General features: G+C 38.7%; 1 protein-coding gene across 2 annotated transcripts in view; it reads left to right on the forward strand.

Annotated features, from left to right (window-relative positions):
* The window catches only part of AHCYL1 (adenosylhomocysteinase like 1), a gene marked incomplete at its 3' end in the record, with an annotated part of 57809 nt that overhangs the window by 27762 nt on the left and 11525 nt on the right, over positions 1 to 18522 (forward strand). For both annotated transcript variants that reach the window (XM_083357821.1, XM_083357822.1), the window contains exons 2-10: positions 2866 to 2977; positions 3627 to 3770; positions 6195 to 6295; positions 6804 to 6906; positions 9725 to 9819; positions 10958 to 11064; positions 12193 to 12309; positions 12493 to 12556; positions 13588 to 13676. In XM_083357821.1, the coding sequence (XP_083213947.1) occupies positions 2866 to 2977; positions 3627 to 3770; positions 6195 to 6295; positions 6804 to 6906; positions 9725 to 9819; positions 10958 to 11064; positions 12193 to 12309; positions 12493 to 12556; positions 13588 to 13676 (932 nt within the window). The remainder of the gene's footprint in view (positions 1 to 2865; positions 2978 to 3626; positions 3771 to 6194; positions 6296 to 6803; positions 6907 to 9724; positions 9820 to 10957; positions 11065 to 12192; positions 12310 to 12492; positions 12557 to 13587; positions 13677 to 18522) is intronic.

Raw genomic sequence — 18522 nt, forward strand, 5'->3', positions numbered from 1 at the left:
ACCAAATTGCCTTTTGTCAATAGTTGAAATAGTGTTGTATTGACAATGCACATTTATCTTTCAAAGTTTTACAATATGTTTGGCCTATTATTCATGCCTAAGAAATCCGTAATTTGTTCTTGTAGATTCCAAATATTGCTAATATACTACCTTGTTGATTTTAAAATGTTGACAGTACTGGTGTTTCCAGTGGGTTTCAACTCAGCAATAAAGGAACAGGTTCATTCATATGATTTAATATTCCAGTTCTTGAATTGCAACTCCAAAAGAGAGATGATTGCCAAGAAACTTTTACTAAACAGTCTCTGAGATATCCAGTATCTTCAGACAAAATGTTCAGTTGGAACTAGATACATTTGAAGATAAGAAACTAATTCACATGTTTAAAGCAACTATGTGAAAAACTTTCTAATTGATAACAATCACAAACCCTGTTGTTGGAGGTGAAGAAAGTCAAAGTTGATGCTTCATTGTTGTGAGAAAGCAAGCACTTCTATATACTTCTATACATGCAATTCTTGACAATGCAAAACATCAATAGGAGTTCTATTTTTTTTCACTAATGTGAACATTGCCACCATTTATTTATTTATTAGATTTATGTTCTACCATTCTGAAACTCAAGGTGCAGTATACAGTGTAGCACTATCTCCTCCAATTTGTGCCACCACAATAACACTGAGGAGTAGGTTGGGCTGCAAGTGGCTGTTCCAAAATCACCCATTAAGTTTTCACACCCGAGGATGGTATCCCCATTATGTTAACCTATAAGTTTTAAATTTTGCTATATAAAATACAAATAATTAGACTTGGAATATATTTAGAATTCAGTGATTTCAGTCATTACAGGCTCAAAAGAATTTATTCTTTGGTCCTTAAACTGGATTCCATATCTTGAAATCAGTAAGAATGTCCCGAATGTGACCTAATCCTATTATCGTGAACTTCTTTATATCTCATTAATCCTCAGCTATTCCAAAAAGCATGCATTTTTATTTGCCCAGGAAAGATAGTTCATTTGTGGGGAATACAAGATAAAATATTATTATTTAAACTGACCATTAAAATCCCCCACACCAGTTTGACTCATTATGTTTCAGTTTGTGATCAAATGCAATAAAATTATTTATAGCAGCCTAGAGCAAACTTCATTTCTGTGTCATTTTGAAATATTTTTGCATTTCTGGAAACTTCTTCCCCTTCCCTTAAGATCCCCAAATTTCAGCTCTAGCTCTTGATATCCCCACTAATAATCTGTTCTCAAAGTCACACAAGCAATATATGTGTAGTTTATTGAAATAATCAAATCACAGTGAAAGCAGTTGTTATAATGCCTGAATTGTATACTTTAAGGATAAGATTTTTTTAATAATGATATGGTTTCCTAATTCTAAGTGATTTCCTTTTCATAGATTAGTTTTTAATACTTTATAAGAGTATAGATGTATGTTTTGTACCTACTACCAACAGTTAATCAATGCAGAAAGGTTTGTGTGTGTATGTGTCCAATTGAATGAGAGAGGAACTGCTGCTTTTAAGTTTTGTAGATTTTGCAACTATAGAATAGTTGAGAATCAGAATTATGCACATGTTTTTTTGTTTCTTTCCCTTACAATAATTAGATTTTCCCATTTTCTCCTGGTTGAAAGTGTCATGTTCACCTTGAAGGAGAATCTACTTTTAATCTATGTTATACATCGTGTTTTTCTGAATAATCCATAATTACTTTTCCAAATAAGCAAAGCAATCATGGTTTGTTTAACCGCTTCTGTTTTGTTTTTCATTTTTTAAGTCCTCTCACTGCACCCTTGCAGATTAGGTTGATTAATAAATGAATTCATGAAATTGCACTCGTTCATATTTACTGCACAGTTGCAGTCAGTAAACTAATATCAAAGTTGTTTTCAATCTCTCTAAAACAATTCACATTGTATTCATTTGCTGAGTTCATATAGCATATTAAGTAAAAACAAACAAAATCTCAATATTGTTAAGTACAATATGTGAAAGCAAGCATTTTGTGGAGAAGATATTTGTCTTGAGATACTTCTCATACTTTTGATTGTGAGTTAATCACAGCCAGATGCTATTGTTATGATATCACAGTTTCACCCGAAGGTTTTAATGAGAGCATACAATATATAAATGTGTTGTTGTATTATGGAGATTGGAATGTATTTCTCAGTGTCTTTAGAATCTAGAATGAAAGTAGATGATTTCATAAGTTCTTACTTAAATGTCTTCTGGCTAAAAACTCTAATTAAATAATAGCTACAGAAAAAATGTTTATCAAATATTCCATTCAAAACGTAAATCTATTTGATGATTATTTTTATATTATAAATTAATGTATTAATATTATAATATTTATACTTTAATATTATATAGTAATATATATGAATAGTGCCAAGTTCATTGTTGAGTAATATAACTGAATAAGCTTAAGAATGTGGTATTTTTTGTATGAGACAAATTGTATTTATAGGTGCAAATTGGAGTGGCTGCCTAAATGTTGTAATTATACTCACCTTCTTTTTAGGCATACATGATACGTTGCCTGCTAATAGAGATAGGTCGCTACAATATAGCTTTATTGAATAGAATGATCACGTCGTTTACAGTATTGCATTCTGCAATGAATTTTCATTTACATTAATTGAGTAGTACAAATCCTGATATGTTATCTATTTATATTTACTGGTAGCATAAAATGCTATAGTATATCTATTCAGGAAGTATTCTTCTTTGGAATATGACTTGTATTGAATACTGTAGAATGAGATCCTACATTGCTTATGTTTAATAGAGAATTAAGCTTGTTGACTTTTAAAAAAACAATAGTAACTTCTTAATTTTTGTGTATAGCAAATCCAGTTTGCAGATGATATGCAGGAGTTCAGTAAATTTCCCACAAAGACTGGTCGCAGATCCCTATCTCGTTCCATTTCACAGTCTTCCACAGACAGCTACAGTTCTGGTAAGTGTTTCCCTTTTAATAATATTTATTTTCCTTTTGATATATCTTCTGCTGATACAGAAATAATTAGCTCAAGAAGCACATCTGGCCTCTCAATGTCTTCCTTGTAGTCTTTGGAGAGAGAGAGAGAGACATGCTGCTGAATTTATTAATGTGATTATTATTCAAAGAATAATGTTATTCAAAGAAAATGTATTAAAAAATATGTAGACATGTCAGCATATCCCTGCCAGATCCCCTGCAGCTCCCCTCTGGCTGATTGGTTTAAAAAATAAAAGTTCCCACCCTTCACCTCAAACTTCTTGTTATCTCTACACTTATTCGTGTAGAACAGGGGTGTCAAACTGCCGGCCTGCGGGCTGGATGCATCATGAAGAAACCGTGCCCACCCCATTGCCGGCAATGGTGAAAAAGCTCCAATACGTCGCACAACGTCACGTGACATCACGAGTTTGACGTCTGGTATAGAAGGAAGTGTGAAGTGGTTCATTATAATATCACTAATAATGGGGCTCAGTAGATAGTAGCTATCCATAATGAAGAAAAGTGTCTTGACTTGGTTACTTCCTATACTAAGATATAATCATGGACTTAAGTTTCTTTTATCTATATATCTCTTCTCACTGCAAACTTTAAATTTTTTTTATAGCGGCATCCTACACTGATAGCTCTGATGATGAAGTTTCTCCAAGAGAAAAGCAGCAAACAAATTCCAAAGGCAATAGTAATTTCTGTGTTAAGAACATCAAGCAAGCAGAGTTCGGGCGCCGAGAGATAGAGATTGCTGAGCAAGGTAAAGCTCAATTTGCTAAAGCTTCTCTCTGGGTGTCATACATTTTATCCCATTAGTCATCAAACACCTTGATAGCAAGTAAGCTCTTTGAAATGTCCACAAATGATGTAAATCTATAAAAAGACCAAAAGTTTAAGTAGTATTGCACAATCCTTACAAAGTGATCAGTGTGGTTTTTTTTAGTTATTTGTTTAACAAATTAATAGGATTTTATTCACATAGATCCATTTTGAGCAATTAAGCACTCGGCAGTGTTCAGTTCAGGTTGCTGGCATTCTTCAGGTATATACTAGGGCTGTTCAGATATCTAGATTCACAAATGAAAAGGTGATTTGGAGTATCTTGTTGACAACCTTTTAAAGAAAGTGTTTTGTTTTTTTCTGAGTTCATACAGCTGCTGCCAGGCAATTCCAAGAAAAGACATGTTTGGTTTAAGGAAAAGCTACTAAACACATGTGCTTTCATAAATGTCCCAAATCACATTTTTCCCCTTCAAATTACTGCACAGCCTTATTATATGTTACATTTTGGATTCAAAGTAGTTGATAGTAAGTAAATATAGTTTATTGTTGGAACCATGGGCCATAATGAAGTAACATAGCATAAAATACAGTAAAACAAAATAACAATACAGTTATGTAATAAAAAAGAGTGCTAAATACTAAGAGGCCAAAAGAAGATAAAGCCAGGGCTAAGATTAAGGACTTAAAAGTTCTTAAGGTTCTGAGATTAAATGACAACAAACAAAAGTGGCAACAGGAAAAGGATATTAGCAGGTTCACCTGGTGCGCCAGTTGCGGCCCTATCTGGACCGAGATGCCCTACGTACAGTCACTCATTCTCTCGTGACCTCTCGAATAGACTACTGCAATGCTCTTTACATGGGGCTGCCCTTGAGGAGCACTTGGAGGCTCCAGCTGGTGCAGAATGCGGCCGTGCGAGTTGTGGGGGGGGTCTCCCGATACTCCCATGTAACACCTCTTCTCTGCGAGCTGCATTGGCTCCCAGTTGTCCTCCGGGTGAGATTCAAGGTGCTGGTGATGACCTACAAAGCCCTAAATGACATGGGTCCGGATTACTTACGGGAGCACCTTCTGCCGGCATCAACTTCCCATCGTCCTGTGCGCTCCCACAGAGAGGGCCTCCTCAGGGTGCCGTCAGTCAAGGAGTGCCGGCTGCATTCTCTGTGGGCGCGCCTGCCCTATGGAATCAGCTCCCTGTTGAGCTCCGGATGGCTCCCGACCTTCGCTCTTTTCGCCGTGACCTGAAAACCTGGTTATTCAAGCTTGCCGGCCTGGACTGAGGGATTGGGATTTTAAATTTTAGAATTTGATTTACTTGGTTTGGGGCTAAATTTAATTTAATTTATTTTTAACTGTATGCCATGTTTTAATTGCCCTGTACACTGCCCCGAGTCCTTTGGAGAACGGCGGTATATAAATCTAATAAAATAAATAAATAAATAAATAACAGTGGTAAGCATATTTACAAGATAATTTAAATGTTTGATATCTGACCTATCATCAATAATATGAACCTAATCTCGTAAATAGTACAGTGGAGGACGTAATAAAGAATAGCCTTCCTTTGACTGGCACTGCACAGAAATCCACACTATTCAACAAGATGCTACAGAAACTCCCTTGAAGATATGCTGAAGGCATGGCCTGCGAGTGACAGGAGGCAAGGCCTTTCTCAGTGGGGCAAATCGTTTATTTCTCTTTCCAGAGCAATTGTTTTCTACCGTGTTTTCCTAAAAATAAGACTGGGTCTTATTTTTATTTTTATTTTGCCTCCAAAAGAGGCACCAGGTCTGATTTTGGGGGAATGTCTTTTATACTCACCTCCAGCACTGACAGCACCGCCCAGGCAGTCCACTTCTGCGGCCAAAGGAGCAGCTTCTTTCTGCAGCTGCATTCTGGCCTGCATTTTGCAGTCAGGCCTTTCTGGAAGGCCTCTGCAGCTGAGTACCTAGCTATGGATTGAATCCATAGCTCAGTTCTCGGCTGTAGAGGTCTTGAATCTATAGCTCGGTTCTTGGCTACAGTGGGCTTCCGGAAAGGCTTGTGATTGAGAAATGCAGGCCTAGCTGCAGAAGATGCTGCAGAAGAAGTGAGCCAGAGAGGAGAGGCCTGGCTGCAAGGTAAGTGGGTGCAGGGTGCGTAGGGCAGCTCCACCCCCTCACTCCCACCCTAGCTTGATTTTTAGGTGTGTGCCTCACCCTAAGACTGGGGCTTATTTTGGGGGAGTAGGGCTTATATTAGGCTCACTCCCAAAAATCAAGCTAGGGCTTATTTTTGGAGTAGGCTTTACTTTCAGGGAAACACGGTAAGAGCTTTTTACATAGATATGATTCTAGGAATTGAAGATAATTGTTTGCTCAGTAATTGGCATGGGGGTTTGTTAAAGGTACTTTTTTTTTAGATATGTCTGCACTGATTTCACTAAGAAAACGAGCTCAAGGGGAAAAACCTTTGGCTGGAGCTAAAATAGTGGGATGTACACATATCACAGCACAGACTGCAGTGAGTACACCTGTTTTGCCATTTGTATCTTAGTCTTCTTTCATCTTTACTATTTTCTGGATTCTATCTATCATCCCCAGGTGACAAGGGAACTCAGTTCCATAAAGGGTATAATTTAATTACTAAGTCATCTTGATAAATATTTCTACTCTGCAAAGACAATTGGCCTTATGGAACCTGCTGGATCTAAAGTAGATGATTTAGTGTGGGTTTTAACTGATTACTACAATTGTTTGAATTAGAACTGCAGTCTTGAATAGTTCAAAGAACTGGAAATAAATGGTTTGGATCTTAGATAATCCTTTTCTTATGTTCTAAAGGAGCAAGCAGTTGTGGCATTAATTAACCAATATAGCCTAATTAAACCTCTAGAATCAGGTGATGTATAAATGAAATTAAACTTCTGGAATCTACTAGTTTGTGAGCTTTTTCATTCTGAGTTTTTGTTTCCCCAATCCAATTAGTAATTACTGAAGCTTTTTAATTTGATGCTTGCTTTACCTTTTAGGTCTTGATTGAGACTCTTTGTGCATTAGGAGCTCAATGCCGATGGTCTGCTTGTAATATTTATTCTACTCAAAATGAGGTGGCTGCTGCCTTGGCTGAGGCTGGTGAGTATCAACTAACTGTACAAATAATTTGTGCTAATTCATGTTAGAAATTATTTATGTATTCATTTTTGCAATATTTACTCATGACCTCAGCACTTAAGAATACATAATTTATCAAGATATTTGGTTATATAAGAAGATACTTTTTCATGTATTAAAACTGTTTTCTGAAGCTTGTCACTAATAAGCTTCATATTTTCAGGAAAATAAGTGGATTTCATTCAGATGAAAAAAATCATTATTTTGAAAGAGGACTTAATTAATGCCAAACTTCATTATTACCAGGTGCACCAGGTTCGCCTGGTGCGCCAGTTGCGGCCCTATCTAGACCGGGATGCCTTGCGCACAGTCACTCATGCGCTCGTGACCTCTCGTCTAGACTACTGTAATGCTCTCTACATGGGGCTGCCCTTGAGGTCCACCCGGAGACTCCAGTTGGTGCAGAATGCAGCCGCGCGAATTGTCTTGGGAGCTTCCCAATACTCCCATGTTACACCTTTGCTCCGCGAGCTGCATTGGCTACCGGTTGCTCTCCGGGTGAGGTTCAAGGTGTTAGTTATGACTTACAAAGCCCTTCATGGCATGGGTCCGGATTACCTACGGCAACACCTGCGACCGGCGTCAACTTCCCTCCGTCCAGTGCGCTCCCACAGAGAGGGCCTCCTCAGGGTGCCGCCGATCAAAGAATGTCGATTGGTGACCTCCAGGGGGAGAGCGTTCTCTGTGGGCGCGCCAGACCTCTGGAACCGCTTACCGGTTGAGCTCCGGACGGCCCCCGACCTTCGCTCCTTCCGGCGCGATCTTAAAACATTCTTTTTCAAACAAGCTGGCCTGGTCTGACGGGATGGGGTTGGGTTTTTAAAACTAGTTTTAATTTTAATATGTATTGATTTTATGGGCATGATGTTTAATGATTTTTTAATTTTTGTATTCGATTTTTATTGTGTATTGCCCTGTTCACCGCCCTGAGTCCTTCGGGAGAAGGGCGGTATAGAAATTAAATTATTATTATTATTATTATTATTATTATTATTATTATTATTATTATTATTATTATTATTATTATTATTATTATTTATCATTGTAAAAGATTGAGCATTGGTATGTTATGGAAGCTGTATAGAAAAAAAAAGACTTTAATCTGTGATTAAAATGACCAACTAATGGATCGATGCTAAGTGATTAATACTAGATCAAAATTAGATCTTGAGATATAGTTACAATAGTTACAATACTATCTGTCACAGTACTTGCTTTCTAACTAGGAAGATGCTGTTTGCAACATTATTATGGCATTAATTAAATATGTCATTGCAAGGAAACAAAAATATGATACAAAAATGATGGCAAATGTAGGCTTTTCAAATAATTTTCTTTGAAAGTAATTCAAAAATACTTTCTCAACTTCATTAGCTATATTAAAGATATACAGTTGTATTCCTTACTTTGTTTTTAAGGCTCTAGAAAAAAATAGCGCCAGAATACTTTGCTAATATCCTTTTCCTAATAGTTTTGTAAACTGTCTCTATATGCCCAAGCTGCCAGATCTTTTCGGAGAAACATTGCAAAGTTAGGTAGACTCCCTTGGATCTGTTATAAGAGAATAGGTAACAGTAAAGAGCACTTGTTAGCTTTAAATTATTTACTCTGTTCTGCATACATTTTTTTCCTATGAACATTCCTGTCACAATGAATATTTTGGTCTTTGAGTGCCATAAAATATTTTATACCATTCCACTTCCTGCACATTCTGCCAAGAATTTGCTCTGATGGATTTTTTTGAAAAACAATTAATTCGTTGTCTGACCATTATTACTGGTATAATTCTAAGAAAACCTAAAGCCAAGTAAACATTTCTGATGGATTGCCTTAATATAACTTTTTTTCCCAAAAGAAAAAAACACATGCTGCACAGTTCTGTTTTTAATCAGAGTGGTCACCATAATGATTGGGATCTGATTCACATAAACAAATGGCCGGTTAAACATATGACAAGCAAACAAATCACACAATAGCTTAGCATGACGTCTAATGATAGATTACCTTTTTATATGTTTTCTGGTGATTAAAGCCTGGTTCATGTATAGAAGTAAACCATAATACAGGTAGTCCTCGACTTACGACCACAATTGAGCCCAAAATTTCTGTTGCTAAGTGAGACATTTATTAAGTGAGTTTTGCCCCATTTTACGACCTTTTTTTGCCACAGTTATTAAATGAATCACTGCAGTTGTTAAGTTAGTAAAAAAAAAGTTGTTAAGTAAATCTGACTTCTTCATTGGCAGAAGATTGCAAAGGGGGATCATACGACCCCAGGACACTGCACTGCAAAATATGAGTGTCTGAATTTTGATCATGTCTCCATGGGAATGCTGCAACGGTCATAAGTATGAAAAACGATCATAAGTCACTTTTTAGTGCCATTGTAACTTTGAATGGTCACTAAACAAACTGTTGTAAGTTGAGGACTATATGTATTGTTTGTCTCTAGCTTACTATTCAGAAAAAAATAGTTAATGAATGTTGGCTTAGTGTTACATATAAATGTAACAACAAATGCCTTTTCTAATAACTTGTTTATTTAAATTTTCTCAAAGCAAGAAAACCATTAGGCTAATTAAAGTAGGCAAATCTACTTGCCTTAACTGTGTAGCTTTTGAAAAACATGAAAAGTATTTTCAACATTCATATACCTAAAATATGTGGAAGTAACAGCATGTTACATTTGCTACGTGCTAGTAATATGCTTAGCTAGGGCAAAATGCAAGAAACCTTGCTTTTAAAAATCAGTTGGGGGCTTTTTTTGTTGTTTTCTTAGGTGTTGCTGTGTTTGCCTGGAAAGGAGAATCTGAAGATGATTTCTGGTGGTGCATTGATCGCTGTATAAATATGGATACCTGGCAGCCCAATATGGTAATAAATCACTCCACTTAAATTCCACTGTTCTCATTTTTGTTGTCTTCTCTCAGAGGATCCAAATGCTACTTCAGTAATGCCCAGGTTTTTGGTATGCCGAGTGGAAATATTGCTTTTTTTTCTTTAACCCACAGAAAACAGTATGATACAGTGTTCTCACATGGTGAATATTTAACCTGCAGAATATTTAAATCTAGTCACTCCTGTTCAGACAGAACTAATTGCATGGTTCTCTGGATTTAGGCTATTGGAGCACATCTAGAGAACATTTTATAAAAGGCATCATTTCAAAAGAACCAGTTCAATATCATGGAAAAGTGTTGCTCTGGAATGTTGCATAAGGGGCTCTCATTACTCTCCACTCTCTTCATTTACCAGCTTTCATTGAGATACTGTATGTATGTATGTATGTATGTATGTGTATATATAATTGTTGTGTGTAGTCTGTTAAGGATTGTTCAGTTAGGGAAAACATTTGGCCTTTTTTGCCTTGGAATAGTTGAGAGTAGGGAAAGTGTATGTGCATTTTACAACTGCCCTTCATATTATCTTTGTTACTATTATAATTATTGTTATTGTTTGTAAGTCACCCTGAAAGTGAGTGGACAGCCATATAAATTTTCTAAATAAATACATTCTCTAAATAAATGAACAAACTAATATCAGGTTTGTTTGTTTTTTAATCTGCAATTTTTAAGTAGCAACATCTTCCTTTATTTTTTGTGTCTTCACTACCTTCTTTTGCTAATAAACTTTATGATGATTAATATAGCAAAATATTTCCATGTTGACTACTGTATTTGTTCTAGGTTAGTTAGAACAGAAGCTGATGATTACTCTCCTGTTTTGGCTGTGCATATTACACAAATGTTCTACCTGAATTTGCACAGTAATTAGTACTGCTGGTTTGCACCTTATATCAGCTTTCATAGCAGTGAAACTATTTCATTTTTTTTTGTATTAAAAACTTCACCCAAATAAGTAGCTAGGATACCAAGCCTGATCTCCTAATGAATATTTGACTTAATTTAAAAAAAACCCATATAAGATGAAACTCAAGTGTGTACTTAAGATAAAGTTCAATAGTCTATCAATAATAGAATATCTGAACCTATTATATTTCACATATTTGTAGATCTTGGATGATGGGGGAGATCTGACTCATTGGGTTTATAAGAAATATCCCAATGTATTTAAGAAGATCAGAGGCATTGTGGAAGAGAGTGTGACGGGTGTGCACAGGTAACAAAGAACTTCTTTGTGTCTGTTCTTTATGATGTTTTAGTATGTTGGGGCCTATTTATTTCTGTTTTCTAAGCACAAAATTCACTAAAGCTCACTATCACAAAGCCTTATAGACTAATAGCTCATGACAGGAGTGAGAAACAGGTGAAATGAAGCTATAGAAGAATGGTAGAATGATGTCAAGACAATGTGCACATTTTCTTCTTACTTATTTCCTTATGAATACATGGAACTTTATAGTTCTTTTATCTTTAATTACTTATACCACATTTTGGGTTTATGAAGAAGAAAAATAGTTAGCATGTTCAATTTAATATTCTCTTAACTTAGAAATGGTTGGAGGTACTCTACTATGTTCACATTTAATTCTTTTTTACTCCTGTTTTCTTTCTCTTACAGTTTTAGTACTAAATGTATGTGGGAAATGCAACCTGTTCTAAGTTTCCAGTAGTAACTCAGGGATGAATTGACAAGCATAAGACATTGTTTTATACCACATCTGACAATAGTGTCAGTTAGTTCAGTATCATCTACACTGGACTTTAGCCAAGGAAGAATATCTACAGCAGTATCTACAAATACAAAAGACTAAATAATTGTGTTATCACTGAGCTGTTACTCAAAATTGAATTAATGGATAAAGAGTATGTTTCCTTGGGTGATGGCTGTGTTTGCTTCCCTTAAGGTAATGCAGCTATTCTTTCATAAACTCGATATAATTGGCATTAACAAAGATTTTCTTTAGATATTTGCTATTACTATCACTATTACACATAACACTGTGTTCATTGAAGCTTTATTTATATGGCACTAAATAAATCTTGAAGGTTTCATAATTCTTCCCTATTCTGATCTTTTAAAAGTAAGAACTCTGCATATCTAAATGAGAATTTGTTAAGGGGTATCTATTGCTGCTACTTAAAGCTTTGCTTCTAACCAAAAACTGTAACAATGTCTCTTTCTGATCATTGGGCTGCAGAAATGCAAATGAACTCTAGATAGCAGCAGAATGGTGTAGAAAAATGTAACTGTTGGCTGCTGACTAATGGTTATCCAAATATTTGCAGCCAAGATCATCGTACTTTAATCTGGAAAAATTCCATCCCCTCCCACTTCTTTTTTCAGATTGTACCAGTTATCAAAAGCTGGAAAACTCTGCGTTCCTGCCATGAATGTAAATGATTCTGTCACCAAACAGAAATTTGATAACTTGTATTGTTGCAGAGAGTCCATCTTGGATGGGTGAGTTTGGACTGAGGGAGAAAAAAATTGAACGTTCAGCTTTTGTGTCACATCTTTATGTTCAGTTTTATGCCAGAGGTTTAAATCATTACACTGCTGTGATACCCAGTGACTGAAATTTTTACTTTATTGAAGAATCTAAGAGAATGGTGTTTTCAAAATGGGTTGCTTTGTTTTCTGTAGTCTAAAGAGGACAACGGATGTTATGTTTGGAGGCAAGCAAGTAGTAGTGTGTGGCTATGGTGAGGTGAGTATTACAAGTGATCCATAATCTTAATCTTAATCTTTGTTGAGCTCTCATGAGTACAAGCAAATAGCTAGCTTTGTATTGTGTTCATTATTCATTGTATTCATTATCTGCCTTTTACTAGTAATACTTTCCTGCTTGCTTAAATAAAAGCACAATTAGCAAGCAATTGTAACAGAAAATGATGTATCTAATTGTAAGCCATTCAGAATAATTGCAAGCTGCTATCAGTGAGTATTTTCATATCACTACAATTAATGTATGCAAAACACATCAATTATATTCAAGATAATCTTCACATGTGAATGGAATGTATTGTTTCAACATGGTACCATTTGAATGGCAATGTGGAATTCTGCACATTTTTAAAATTTTACAACAGCTGCCTATATAATAATTCATGGCAGTAGTGCAAGTGATTGTTTATGCAAGAGACTTAACAGCAAGAGGAATCTGGAATTCTATCTACAGTAGCTGTTCAAAATCAGTATTAAAATGGTTCCCTTTCCCTTCCCTTCCCCTTCCCTTATAAAGCAAAAATTTGTGATGAGGAAGCTTTTTTTTTACTGAGAAGTATGGTGATATCCAAGATATTTAAGGTTTGTAAAATGAGAATATAAAGGTATGCACATTCCCCAGGTATGCACATAGTGGCTAATCCTTTAAAATAAACAATTTTTTTTTAAAAAAAGTCATATTTGGAATGAAGTGCAAACGTTATCAATTCCTTTTATAATTGCATCAATCATATATTTAGCTAGTAAATAGTAGTACTGCAGTCATGAGTAAAAGAATGGATAGAAGTAACATCTTCATGCCATACTAACAGGAAGAATACTATTAAGGGGGAGGCTACAAGTTACTCCTGAGTATTTTTTGCTACCAGTCCATCAATGTTCATTGGTTAATATACCAATTATATACATTTGAATTTTAGTGTAGAAATTTCAAATCATAGTTACCTACTGTTGCTTTTGAGGTAGACATTGTTTGCCAGCTTCTGATTTGGTGTTTATTTTTGGGTACCGCAGGTTGGAAAGGGATGCTGTGCAGCTCTGAAGGCTCTGGGAGCAATTGTTTATATCACAGAGATTGATCCCATCTGTGCCCTTCAAGCCTGGTAAGAGATGAGCTGTCACAAGCATTATTCTCTGACAGCATTCTTTATCACTTTTGGTTGTTCTTCTGGTGACCGCTTCTGAAGGTTGAAGTGAAACCGATTATTAAGTTCTTCTATCGAGAACTTGAAATCAAAGCTATCTTGCAGTAGATATGCGCTCCTGTATTAACTTTTTAAGGGCTTTGTGATTAATATTGTTCCTGAAGAACTGGTGCACAGCTTGACGGAGGCCTTGGTCACCATTTGGAACGAGGACGGCTACAACTTAGGATTGAATTGCGGCTTTTCCATCCTGTAAACAAAGGAGTAAAATCAAATGCAGCCCATTAACTTTTATAAATGTAATAAAATCCATCTCTTCTAAATAGAAGGGTGCTCATAAAAGTTCTTCCTGCCCCATAGGATACCAAAGCCATTTTGACCAACCACCTTCAACTTGATCAGTAGGGCAATAATGGGCAAACACAAGATGCTATTTGGCAGCTGAAGTTTAAAACATGGGGAAAAAGTAATGCTGTCAGAGCCAGCCCAGTCTGTTAGCCAGAAAGGCTGGGCCAAGCTAAAAAAAAGAAAAAAAAGAGAGACTCCTGATGTAAAGCAAAGGCAAATGACAGCACCAACAACCAATCTACCAGCAAGAAATTGGCGGTACAACCAGATTCCTGCTGTATAACCAAGGTCAAGTCTATTTCTACTTAGATTCTTTCTCTCCTCCCCCCATCTGCAGTAATGGATGCAGCATATACAAGACTCTTTAAGAATCTACTTGATATATACTTTAGAGGGATTTTTAAATTTTTATGTTAGATTTTTTTTAATCTCGCCTTTATTATCCCTTGCTCACAGCTCGGCAGATGCCTTAGTGGAAGCCTGGGAAAGGACGGCCACTGAGGCTCTTGACCAGGTTGTACCCCTGCGGCCCCTGACCCGGTGCAGATCCCGTCGAGCTCCATGGTTCTCTGCGGAGCTCCGGGAGATGAAGCGTCGGAAACGGGGCCTAGAGAGCGGTTGGAGGTCCAGCCGATCCGAATCCGACCGATTGCGACTAAGAGCCTACATTAGGTCTTATCTCGCTGCGATAAGGGAGGCGAGGTCTAACCACTTCGCCACCCTTATCGCGTCCGCAGATAATCGCCCGGCCGCCCTGTTTAGGGTGACTCGCTCCCTCCTAAATCAGGAGGTGAGGGAGGATCCCTTGCAGGGTCGTGCCGAGGAGTTTAACCAACATCTGTCGGACAAAATCGCTCGGATTCGGACCGGTCTGGACTCTGACTGGGCAGAGTCTGACGATCAGGACACGGGCGGTTTTGTCGATATCACCTGGGAGGAGTTTGATTCTGTGACTCCGGAGGAAGTGGACAGGATCATGGGGAGGCTGAGCACCACCACATGTTTATTGGACCCGTGCCCTTCCTGGCTGGTCTATGCAGCCCGGGAGAGGACACGCAGCTGGTTCCAAGCAGTTATATCGGCTTCTCTGAGTGAGGGTAGCTTCCCCGCCGTCTTGAAAGAGGCGGTGGTGAGGCCTCTCCTCAAGAAGCCTGCCTTGGACCCAGCTGTATTGAACAACTTTCGTCCTGTCTCCAACCTTCGCTTTCTTGCGAAGGTTGTTGAGAGTGTGGTGGCGCATCAGCTCCCTCTGGTCCTGGATGAAGCGGATTATCTGGACCCGTACCAATCGGGTTTCAGGCCCGGGCACAGCACGGAGACGGCATTGGTCGCGCTGGTGAATGATCTCTGGAGGGCTCGGGACAGGGGATATTCCTCTGTTCTAGTCCTATTAGACCTCTCGGCGGCTTTCGATACCATCGACCATGGTATCTTGCTGCGGCGTCTCAGGGGATTGGGAGTGGGAGGCACAGTCTTACAGTGGTTCTCCTATCTCCAGGGACGTTCGCAGTCGGTGTTGGCAGGGGGGCAGAGGTCGACCGCGAGGTCTCTCATTTGTGGAGTTCCTCAGGGGTCGGTCCTCTCGCCTCTCCTGTTCAACATCTACATGAAACCGCTGGGTGAGATCATTCGTGGCTTTGGAGTTGGGTATCATCAGTATGCTGATGATACCCAACTTTTCCTTTCGACCCCAAACCACCCCAGTGATGCCCTCAACGTGATGTTCCGTTGCCTGGAGGCGGTTCGGGTCTGGATGGGGAGGAACAGACTTCAACTCAACCCCGACAAGACTGAGTGGCTTTGCATACCTTCATCCCGGGTTTATTCGGACATTCCACCTCTGGCTATGGGGGGTGAACTATTACCCCCCGTAGATAGGGCTCGCAACTTAGGAGTCCTCCTAGATTCACGGCTCACCTTGGAAGACCATATAGGAGCTGTGACTAGGGGGGCCTTCGCCCAGGTTCGCCTGGTGCGCCAGTTGCGGCCCTATCTTAGCCGGGATGATTTGTGCACGGTCACTCATGCGCTCGTGTCCTCTCGTCTGGACTACTGCAACGCTCTCTACATGGGGCTGCCCTTGAGGACCACCCGGAAGCTCCAACTGGTACAGAATGCAGCCGCGAGAGTTGTGTTGGGAGTCTCCCGATACTCCCACGTTACACCTCTGCTCCGTGAGCTGCATTGGTTGCCAGTTGTCTTCCGGGTGAGATTCAAGGTACTGGTAACGGTGTTTAAAGCCCTCCATGGCATGGGGCCGGAGTACCTTAGGGAACATCTGCTGCCGGCATCAAGCTCCCTGCGCCCTGTGCGTTCCCACAGAGAGGGCCTCCTCAGGGTGCCACCGATCAGAGAATGTCGATTGGTGGCCCCCAGGGGGAGATCCTTCTCTGTGGGTGCCCCGGAGCTGTGGAATCAGCTACCGGTAGAGCTCCGGATGGCGCCCGATCTTCGCTCCTTTCGTCGCGATCTCAAGACGTTTCTGTTTGTTCAAGCCGGCCTAGCCTGATGGGGATTGGTGGGGTTTTTTATTTTTGGTGTCTTAATTTTAACTTGGTGTTTTAGAATTCTATTCCAATTGTTTTAACTTGGGCAATCATTTAATCTCTTTTTAATGTTTGTATTTAGTATTTTATTCTGCCCTGTGAACCGCCCTGAGTCCTCAGGGAGAAGGGCGGTATACAAATATTATTAAATTAAATTAAATTAAATTATTTTTATAATAAAGTCTATGAATGGCTGGTAATTTGTCTCCTTTGAAAGAGAAGATCAAGGAAGAGGAATTATAGTACATGATCCACTATTTGCAGATTGGTTAGAGCAGGGGTGTCAAACCACGCCTACCTCATTGCCAGCAATGGGGGAAAAGTTCCGATACTTTGTGCGATGTCACGTGATGTCGTGGGTTTGACATGTCTGGGTTAGAAGATGTATTTAGATTTAGAAGATTTAGCATATCCAGCCAGCAAGAAGTAGAAGCGCCCTTCCAGCACTACAGTTGACTTGATAAGAGGCAGTTACATCAACAGCTTTAACAACAGTACTAGACATTTTATAGGGAGGCAGTCGAGGAATAATTAACCACCTTTCTTATATATTATAAAATAAATAAGTCCATCTGTACAGATGCAGCTTTGGGGTATCCAGTGTTACAAAAATGGTTATAACAATTATACTGACTTATGCTGGGTGTAGTGCTAGGTAACATGTCCTTTACTGAACTTCATCTTGGGTAACTAAGAAAAATAGTTAGGCTTTATCATGAAATATTTTTCTAGCTATCAGAAAAGATGGACTCAACAGTCCCACTGTACTGGAGGTGAATAAAGTTAGAGAAAATCCAAACATCCAGGTTCAAAATACACATTGTACTGCTGTGCTTTTGTTAATGGTTTTACATTGTTCTTCTATTTCCCATGTATTCTCTGCCAGTGGCAAGGCTTAGTACTGTGAAATATTTCATGAAATAGAAGTAGAAATGTGCTCATTTGAAGTCCAGGCGTGCCAGTGGAGGGAGGGGGTTTCTTCCACAGAATAGGAAGAAGTGTTAGGCCCTACTTTCCAGCTAGTGGAGGCGGGTTATCCTTTTTGTTGGATCCAGCTTCCAGTTACCAGAAAGGTACTTCGTGGTACAATAACTATTTAACAGGTGTGGCTATTTAGCTTTTCTGCAGTTATTTTTTAATAGAATGTAATGTACCCGACTTACATACTATGCTTTTAGGAATGTCATATACTTTATTTGCTCTTTTTTCATAGCTGGCAAAATACTGTTTTATGTGAACAGTGTTTGAGTGTTGCATATCTAGTGTACACAAAAGCAATCAAGTAGTATCAGTCTTAATCTGATATTAGCTGTTCTGGGCTACTTTGGTTTATTTATTCTATTGCTACTGTTTCAGACAATGTCAGTCAATGAAATCTATGAAATGGATTACCAAATTGTAAAAAGGAAAATTGCACTGGTCACTGAGAATTGGAAGTAATTCACCGTTGGGCATTCTGTGTGCCTCATGAATATTTGTCATCTTTTGCTCTTTAAAACATAGCAATACAAATTGGTTTGGATTCTTTGACAGTATTAATTAGAACACACCTAGTTCTTATTTAGTTTAGGGTGACTCGCTCCCTCCTTAATCAGGAGGTGAAGGAGGAGCCCTTGCAGGGGCGAGCCGAGGAGTTTAGCTATCATCTGACGGACAAAATCGCTCAGATTCGAGCCAGTTTGGATTCTGACTGGGCAGAGACTGACGGGGAGGAATCGAGCGGTCTAGAGAATGTTACCTGGGTGAATTTGATCCTGTGACCCCAGATGAGGTGGACAGGATCATGAGGAGACTGAGTTCCGCCACATATTTATTGGACCCGTGCCCCTCCTGGCTGGTATATGCAACCCGGGAGGAGACACGAGGCTGGTTCCAGGCAGTAATAACTGCTTCCTTGAGGGAGGGTACCT

Source organism: Vipera ursinii (genome assembly GCF_947247035.1).
Source record: "Vipera ursinii genome assembly, chromosome: 3".
In the NCBI taxonomy this organism is placed as follows: domain Eukaryota; kingdom Metazoa; phylum Chordata; class Lepidosauria; order Squamata; family Viperidae; genus Vipera; species Vipera ursinii.